This window comes from Condylura cristata, unplaced genomic scaffold, assembly GCF_000260355.1.
Source record: "Condylura cristata isolate star-nosed mole 26May11 unplaced genomic scaffold, ConCri1.0 scaffold00006, whole genome shotgun sequence".
NCBI classification, from domain to species: domain Eukaryota; kingdom Metazoa; phylum Chordata; class Mammalia; order Eulipotyphla; family Talpidae; genus Condylura; species Condylura cristata.
Genome location: NW_004567107.1, coordinates 7,774,521 through 7,783,183, shown reverse-complemented (window position 1 = coordinate 7,783,183; position 8,663 = coordinate 7,774,521). Strand labels below are relative to the sequence as shown.

The 8,663-nt window shown below is 60.8% G+C and overlaps 1 protein-coding gene across 1 annotated transcript in view; it reads right to left on the bottom strand.

Annotated features, from left to right (window-relative positions):
* DENND1A (DENN/MADD domain containing 1A) overlaps nt 1–8,663 on the bottom strand; it is a 414,277-nt gene that overhangs the window by 3,462 nt on the left and 402,152 nt on the right. The window contains exons 22-23 of the mRNA XM_012721213.1: nt 3,152–3,280; nt 537–792 (exon numbers count right to left, since the gene is read on the bottom strand). Of these exons, the coding sequence (XP_012576667.1) occupies nt 537–792; nt 3,152–3,280 (385 nt within the window). The remainder of the gene's footprint in view (nt 1–536; nt 793–3,151; nt 3,281–8,663) is intronic.

Below are 8,663 nucleotides of genomic sequence, written 5' to 3'. Positions count from 1 at the left end.
CCCCGGCTACCGCGAGCCACGCGCTGGCCCCCGCTACCACGAGCCACGTGCCCCGGCATGTGGTGGTCACAGGACACACATGAGGACACACATGCCTTGTGCATCTCGGGACACTGAACTCCACCCGCCCAGCACTGTGCCCAGCCATCCCCACGCACCAGTTCAGAAACTGGGGCCCAGCAAGGGCTGTGACAGACTGGAAGCCACAGTGGAAGTGCAGGCGTCACACGCGAGCAGTCCAGAGCCCGGGAATTTTGATCCAAAGGTTCTCCAAGGAGCCTTGGGGGGACAGGAGCAAGCCCGGTTCTGCCAGGGGCCAAGGCCTCCCTGGGCTCCTGGGGGACAAGCCTGGAGCCCCAAGCAGCCTGAGGCACATGTGGCGGTGGGGGGGCGGGTATCGAGCGCCCTCTTGGGTGGTCCCCGTGAGGGTCTGCTGCCGCCTGGCAGGGTCGCAGCCACGCTGCCCCGGGCACCGTCGCACTGGCTTGGGGGCACCTGCCTCTGCTCAGAGACCGCTGCACCGGCACGGCCCATACCTGATAGTCAAAGGTCCCCGGCGGTTCCCTCAGGTCTCTGGGGGTCCGCAAGTCCTCCAGGCTCTTGGCCTGGCTCAGCGGCTGCAGGGGGACGCCCACGTCCAGGGTGCTGAAGACATCTTCCAGGAGGTCGACACTGGCAGCCCGGTCAGGCGGCACTGGGGCAGGCCCCGTCGGCTCCCGCGCCCGCTGCTCTGGGCTCTCCGCCTCGCCCTCGGCGCTGTCTGACTCCTTGAGTGTCCGATAGGGCTGCGGCCTGGAGGAGACAGAGCGGGCTGATCCTTCCACCCTGGCCCCACCCAGGAAGAGCAAGCGGATGCACCCTGCGGGCGCCATGTCGAGGTGGGTGCTTAGCAGGCCTGGGCTGAATTTGGGTGCTGCCGCTCACCGTGGGACCTTGGGCAAGCCTTCGTGGCTCTAGTCTGCATAAGGGGCTCACTTAGTGCCTCCCAAACACGCCATGTAACTGCCAGTGGGCTGGACAGACAGACAAGCTGTGAGCCACAGGACACGCCTGGAGGGGGACAGGCCGCAGGCCCACTCTGGGGCTGCCGCCAGCTCCCCCCCTCCCTATGCGGGCAGTGAGCTGGGGGGAGGTTCCAGGGCAGCTGCCTGGGCACCTGGGATCCCCAGGGGGGATGTTGGGGCCTCAGCCTGGCTGCCCTCCGTTCCAGCTTGGTGCCATTTCTTGCCCGGGACCTTGGGCGATCACTTAGCCTTTCTGAGCCTCAGCGGCTCCCCCGTGGAGACACCTGTGGAGTACAGGTGCCCAGGTAAACCCCGACCTCTAAGGGAGCCGGCCTTGGGCAGGGTGCCCCCTTCATAGGGGGGTCGGGGCTGGCTGTGGCCCAGGGCCTGGCAGAAACCGTGGCAGGGTCCAGGAAGGCTGGACAAGGGTGCCACCTGCTGGCCGGGAGCTGGCTCACGCGGAGGCCGCTCAGCCAGCAGGGCAGGGGACAGGCAGCCAGGGAGAGGCCCAGCCAACAGTTCCCGAAAGAACATCAGCTGGCTGGCTGATCTCGCAGCAGGCCACGGAGTAGGACTCACATCCCCCACTTTACCAGTGAGAAGGTGAAGCTCAGAGAGGCTAATTAACTCATTCTATGACACACAGCACCAGCTGAGGCGGAAATGGAAGCCGAGCGTGAGCCATTTCATCCACTTCGAATAAGTGATCCGACCCATCACCCTAGTTTGAACACAGTAAAGGCGACTAAAAGAAGGCAGCAGGCTTCTTCCACGTAAGGAAAGTGATTTAGAAAGGAACCCACTTTGTTTTAAGGTGGGCCGGTTCTGCCTTAAAGACACATACAAACACCTGTATTTTCCGACAGGTCATGGCTGACATGGGAGCCTTTCCATTACTTAGACCAACGAAGGCATCAATTCAGTCATAAAGTACGTGACCCGCTGGACTCGGTGGGGTGGGGTGGGGTGGGGCTGGGATTCCTCGGTCTTCACCCAGGCAGGAGTCTGTTCCTGGCAGGTGATCTTAAGGGGGCACCACAGATACATTTCTTGTGCCAATGGCTATACTTTAATTAGTAACAGAAACACAAGCTGAAACAGCCAGCCTCTGCTATCAGAGCTCTTACTTTCGAGGGCAAGGCTGATTTTGTTAGTTTTAAATGAGAAAACATTTCAAGGGAAAGACTGGATGGACAGGAGGGGTGGCAAGCCAGGCCGGAGAAGCCCCGCTTTCTAGTGAGGGCCCCGGAAGGGGTCGGCTCACCTCCGTCAGAGGAGACCTGGTGGCAGAAAGGGCCAGGACCCCCCCGCCCGATGGGGCGGGCAGGAGGCGGAGCTGTGCGGGGTCCCTGGAGGCCACAGGCCCCCCCCCCGCCCCGGCAGGAAGAGGCAAGAGCCCCCTCATCTGCAGAAAAGGCTGTGACAGTCACTCCCAGAGGGCCCTGGGTGTGAAGTAAAAAGCCTTTTCCCCCAGGGCTCCTGTTAAAAACACGGCACCGTCTTGTTAGCAAAAACAGAGGAGACACGTGTCTCCGCTCAAGCTGAGCTCTGGCAAGACCAGGGGTGGGGAGGCAGGGGCTGGTCAAGGAGGAGAATGCCAGAAGCCCGGGGCTGGCCTGTGGGCGGTTCAGCCACCATCTGCAGTGACTATGAGACCTGGCTACACACACAATGGCCAAAATTATCCTAAAGTCGGGCAGGTTAGCTGAAGCTTGGCTATGCCAGCATTGATGTACACGTTCCAGAGCAGAGGGGCGTTTTTCGTTTTTCACTCGGAATGTGACTCCCCATCTCACAGGTCCCACGAGGTGTGAGGTAAAGAAGGGCTCGGCCTCAGCCACCAGCCTCGCGGCGGCCCCCAGTTCCGCCATCTGCCAAGCGCGCGGTCCCTCTCGAACCCGTAGAGCCCCGCCCGTCACCTGTCACCGCACTCTCGTGGCACAGGCCCGTGGGCAGGAGCAGTGACTGCCCAGGGAGGGGGAACCCCAGGTGGTGCCCAACCTGACAGGTGGCACTGGGGCACCGGACGGCAGCAGCTCCAAACACCCCCCCCCCTTGAGGACAAGCAGCTCCCCACGCCCCCCAGCCCCAGCAGCCCCAAGAGTCACCAAGCTGAGCTCAGGGAAATGCAGGAAGGAAGAAGAGACCATTCAAAGGGAGCGGAGAAGAAAAAGCTCTCGGTGAAGCCGGAGCCGGGGCCCTCCTGCTGCCGGCTCTCCTCGTCAGAGGAGTCTTCGGAGAGGAAGACAGCATAGTGTCGCAAGGGCTTTACCAGGCTGGGACAGAGGGAGACAAGAGAGAAGAGAACAGTTAGGAGGTGCTCTTGGAAACCCCGGGGGGGCTGGGAAGGAGCCTCCAGCCAGCCTGGGGTGCAGGCTTCCTGGAGAGGAGGGGAGTGGGGGGGCCTGACCGGCCCAAGGGAGGAAGCGGGCCCCGAGCACAGGAGAAGCTGTGGGTTAATCACAGTTGTCAGGATCTGGGTGCCCGGAACTAGGGCCACTTCCATACAGAACCCGGACACCTCGGCCTGCCACGTTTATGGTACTGAAATGTGAAGCTTCTAACCTGGCAGCGAGCCTGGTGAAGTACAGAATGCTGACTAACAACGGGCTTCCAATCAACTCAAGGTTTGTTAAGAAAAATCTAGAGGCTGGGGGCTTCCCTGGGGCAAGGGTTAAAGTCTCGGCACTATCGCTGCAGCTCGAGTTCAATCCCCCGCCAGGGAGCTGACCCACACGGCACAGCGGACCTCTCCTGTCTCCCCACTGCTCCCCTCAGCAACGTGTTTCAGTCAGTCAGCTCCCCACTCTGTCTCTGGTGAGTCCTCTCACCACTCCTGCCTCCTGCACCTCTGGCCTGTACCCCAGTTCTTATATGCATAAATAAGTAAAATAAATCTTAAAAAAAAAAAACAACCTTAAAAATAAGAATAATCTAGAAAGCAGAGGCAGGCAGCCATGCTTCTCTGCACAGTCATGTCACCTGCAGAAAGCCCCCTGGAAAAAAGACTGGAAAGCAGGTGACTAGGTGAGACGGTGGCGGGTGAGACTATGGGGACTCAGGGGTGGCTTCCCTTTACTTTTCTGTATCTTCAATATCCAGGAAAAAAACCCAAAAAATAAAGCAGAGCCAAAGAAGAAAGCCAGCCGGCGCAGGGCTCGGGTGGGGCCTGTCCTGATGAGTGGCCGCTCTCTGGCATCTCCCTCAGATGCCTCTTCAGAGAGTCTTTTTCATCTGTGATGTGGGAATTAAATATTCATTGTTATAAAAAATGCATCCCCCTCGTCAGCCACCTGTGAGCGCTACCTCCATAAACACAAACTTGTACACAGCCCGAGCAGCTCTGCACCGGCGCCCATGAATTATACACTGCTGAGGCACCAGGGCGCGAGGGCGCTGGACCGGCCAGCGGCCAGCCCTCGGTTCAAACCCTGGCCCTGTGGGCTGCTTCTGGGGCCCCGGGGAGGGCGGCACGGCCGGCACCCTCCCCGGGGAGTGGCCTTTGCTGAGACTGGCCACCCCAGAGGCCACATCTGGCTACCCCAGAACATGCTGTTCTTACAAAAGGAGGCCAAGCTGGCTCCAGGTGGCAGTTCCTGGGTGAGGCCCCAGGGCCCCTGGCTTCCTCCATCACCCTGGGAAGATGCCAGGTGGGTTTCGCCTTCAGACTGCAGTGAGGCTGGGGCTCGCCAGGGGAAGCCGCTGGGCTCAGGCCGCAGCCAGGGAGGTGGCAGGTCACTGACAGCCTCTTCTCATCCAGGCCAGCGACCTAGGGACCAAGCCCACTCGGGCCTTCTGGGTTCCTTTCCCCCGGACTCAGAGAGAGGGCAGGGCTCTGACTTGCAGAAGTGAGCCTGGCTGTCCTGAGGACGTGGCGGCCCGGCTCCCGGACATCAGCGAAGTGCGGCAGGAACCTGTCTGGCTTTCAAACCCAACCGACTCACTCTCCGCTCAGCACCTGCAAAGCTGCTGCTCTGGCCAGGGCCCACCGAGGCCTGGCCCGCCCACCCCGCGGGTCCTCCTGCTTGCGCTCTCTGGTGACCGACTGCCCTTCGGCCTTGAAAGCGCAGCGCAAGCATAGCTCGGAAGCCTCCCTGGTGCCTTAGGAATCAGCTAGCCAGCATTCGCTCCTCCTTGGGCTGGGTTAGCCCTTCGTCAATACCATCGCCCCTCTTGCAAGTCTCTCTCGGGCTGAGCTCAAGGGCAAGGTCACGCCTGGCTCTCCTGTCCCTCCCTACCTGGGCACAGCATTAGCACAGCAGAAGTCTGCTCATGGAGTGAGTGGAAGCCAGTGTGCTGGGGACACAAGGCGGGCCCCCACCTTCCTGGGGGTGCCGAAGCATGTCTCTTCCATCAGCTGGTGGCTACAGGATAGAAAAGCCCCGTCTCTGGGTCCCCCGTCTCTCCTGTATTGCTAAGACCTATAGAATGGGGCCTGGGGTAAAGGTACTAGGGGTGCAGCAGCAGGCGGGAAGCTTGGAAAAGATCTAAAACAATATCCACAAATAGGCAGTGCCCGGGCTTTGCGGGCCATTGCTACCCACCCAGCAGCCCAGCAGGAAGGTATCACCATGCTGGTGTTGCAGGGGGAGGAGCAGATGGTCAGTCTGTTCACCCACCCGCCCACCCAGAGGTGCTTCCCAAGGGCTTGTGAAAGGGCCGGGGCCAGCTGAGCAGAGGGAATCACAGGCGGAGAGGTGGGGCCCACCCGGCCGTCGGCAGGACAGGTTGGGGGGGAAGACACCCCTGCCTTGGTCAGCTTGAAGGATGGCCCGTGAGCCGGAGGCGCTCAGCGCTGCAGCGTGTCAGGAGGGTGTCAGGCGTCAGAGCAGAGCGCGGGCTTAGGTCAGGCGGCCTCGGCTCCCAGCCAGAGGGCTGCCGTTCACGTCGCGGTCCACATCCAGAGCCTCCCACATCGGCATGACCTTGGGGCGGTGGAGAGAGGGAGCCTCGATATCTAGCCCACAAAGCTCTTCTGCCTCCTGTGGCTCTCCACGCTGGTTGGGCAGCAACTTCGGGAAGCCTGGCCATGTCCTGAACACCCCACCTGGAGCGTGACAGGACACCGGGTGTGAGGAGTTCGGCTGTGGTTTGGTCTGATGAGTTTTTCGGGTCCAGACTTTGGGTCCAGACGACAGTGCTCACAAGCATCAGGTGACACGCGCGCCGGGCTTCTCGCTCATTCCTTATTCAGTACATCCTAGCTTTGCGGGTCGAAACTGCCAAGGCTCAGAGAGGGGGCGTCACTTGCCCAGTGCCACGCAGCAGCTAAAAAGTAGAGCCTGGACTGAGCGTGGGTTGGGAGCCTCCTGGTGACCCCGCCTCTTCCACCTGGCGGGTCTGAAACGATGGAACAAAGGGGAGGGTGTCCCCCCTGCTTTTAAGAAAAGGTGAGATTTCAAAATAAACTTATCGAAATTCAGCGGCTCATGTTTTCTCATGAAACAGTCAGATATTTGTCAGAGATAAAGGACGAACCTTCGGAAACGTCCAGGTTTAAATTTTTTATTAGCTTAAGGCAGAATCTGGGGGAGAAGAAGTGTACCTCTTGCCTCATTAACCCAATTCAGCTACTACCCTGCAGTCTGCCACCCACCACAAAGAGCTGTCTGTGCAAAGGCAGGTCGCTGCACTCGGCCAGCCCGCAAGGCGCAGGGCCTCGAGGAAGGAGGGGCCGTCCACCACGCCAGGCCCCGGGCTCCCGCCTGCTCCCGCCTGGCCGGCTCGTCTCAGCGCTGAGTCCCCAGCAGACGGCTCCCCGAGCCCTCCCTAATGTTTGGTTCAACGTGTCGCCGCCTAGCGCGTGCGTGTGACAGTGGTGACAGGTACGGCTGTTCCTTTTTAAATACCATGTCAGAGGAGGGCGTCAGGCGGCGGGGACGGCTCGGGCCCTCTGCAGCGCAGGGGCCGTGCCGGCTTATTTTTTAATGAGGAAGATCTGCATCTCGAGAGTTTTTTTCATGTGTCACATTGCGTGGACAAATCAGCGGCACGTCACGCTGGCCCAAAATGAAATGCTGACAAATGTAGATATTTCAAATTTAATTGACATTTAAGTGTATTTGAGATCAAGCCGGGGTGTGGGGGAGGGGGGTTTCAGCGAGGACTTGGTCTCCAGAGGCAACGGGGGCAGCCGAGATCATTCTTAAAGGATCACCTCACTGCAGCGGAAGGCCCTTTACTCTGAATGTGGTCGCTCTGGCGCCCCTTGGTCGCGGGGCCCCCGGGGGGGCTGAAAGGCAGGCACAGGCCCGGATGAGGTCAGGTTCTGCCTGCCACCATCTCCCCCCGCCGTGGCCTTGGGAGAGTCCTTTCACCTCCTTGCACCTCGACTTCTCATCTGTACAGTGGGGATGCCGCAGTTCTCTTCATGGTTTTACATCAAAGTGAGATGAAAATATTTGCAGAGGGCTTTGCCTAGAGGATATTCAGTCACGAGTCCCAGTGCCACATTCGTCTGCCAGCGGATTCCGGCACCTGCCCCTGTACAAGGTCTTCCCTGGGGTTCAAGGATGAGCCTGCAGAGACTTCCCGCCGGGGGGCTGTCCCAACTGGGCTCAGAAGCAGCATCTCTGAGGCCTGCGGTTGCACCACTTCTCCGCCCCCACCCACCCTCTGGCCACCCCTGAGGTTGTGCGCCGGGTAAACACGGGCTCTGGGCCAGTGGGCAAGGCCTCGGGGGTGGGGGGGAGTGCAGGGGACGTCCTCCCCGTGAGGACTGGGGCCTTTCTGGGGGCCTGCGGGCCAGAGGCGCCAGGCCGCATGTGGATGTCCACGCAGAAGATGGCGAGAGAATCACGGCTGGAAGGATGCCGGGAGGGGTGTCCATGCTGTCCTGGTCAGGTGGGCTGGGTCCTCTCAGTGCTGCCCGCGGACAGTGGTGGGAGAGCATCTGCCTCTGTGCTCTTGGGAGGCGACTCGGGGACTTTGGCCTCGAGGGTAGCAGAGGATGGGAAGGCCAGGGCCTCCCTGGGGAGGGTGGTGTGGGGGCTGGAAGTGAGGGGGGCACAAGAGAACAGGTTGGGAATCTTGAACCAGCACAAGGACTGCGGGTTCAGGACAAAGGACTTGAACCTTGAGAGGTCGGGGTGACAGAAAGGCCAGGGAGGCGGCTGGGCGGAGCCTCCCCTCTGGGTTGTGGGTACCCTCTGCCTTTACCCGCTGCCCATTCATTCTCTGCCAGCCTGATGTTGACTCTGTCAGTCCTTTGCACAGTGTCGGGGCGTGTCCACGCACAACAGGCGACGTCCTCCCAGACACTAGGTGGGCACTCACATGGTGGAGGGGAGATGGATGGAGGAGCCAGCAGTCACCCCATCATAGTAGCGCCCCTGCCCTTTCCTGGCAAGGCCCAAGCGCAGGGCCTTCTCTGTAAAGGCCCCAAGGAGCCGGGAGGTCAGCCCACATGGAGGTGCTGGACCAGCGAGGGGCTTGGTGGCGGGGCGTGCCTGTCGGAGCTGACGGATAGGTAATGTCGTGAGGGCAGGGCGCCTTCTCCTCGGACAGACTAATGGTTCAATTTGTCAGCCGCAAAGAGCCCTCTCTGCCTGGGACTGTCTGGAGCTGTCCTGGCGCGGGCCAGGCCGCAGCAGACAGGGGCGCACCCCTGGGGGCTCCCTGGTAGACGCTGTGTCTCCACTTGGGCTCAGCCCTTCATCT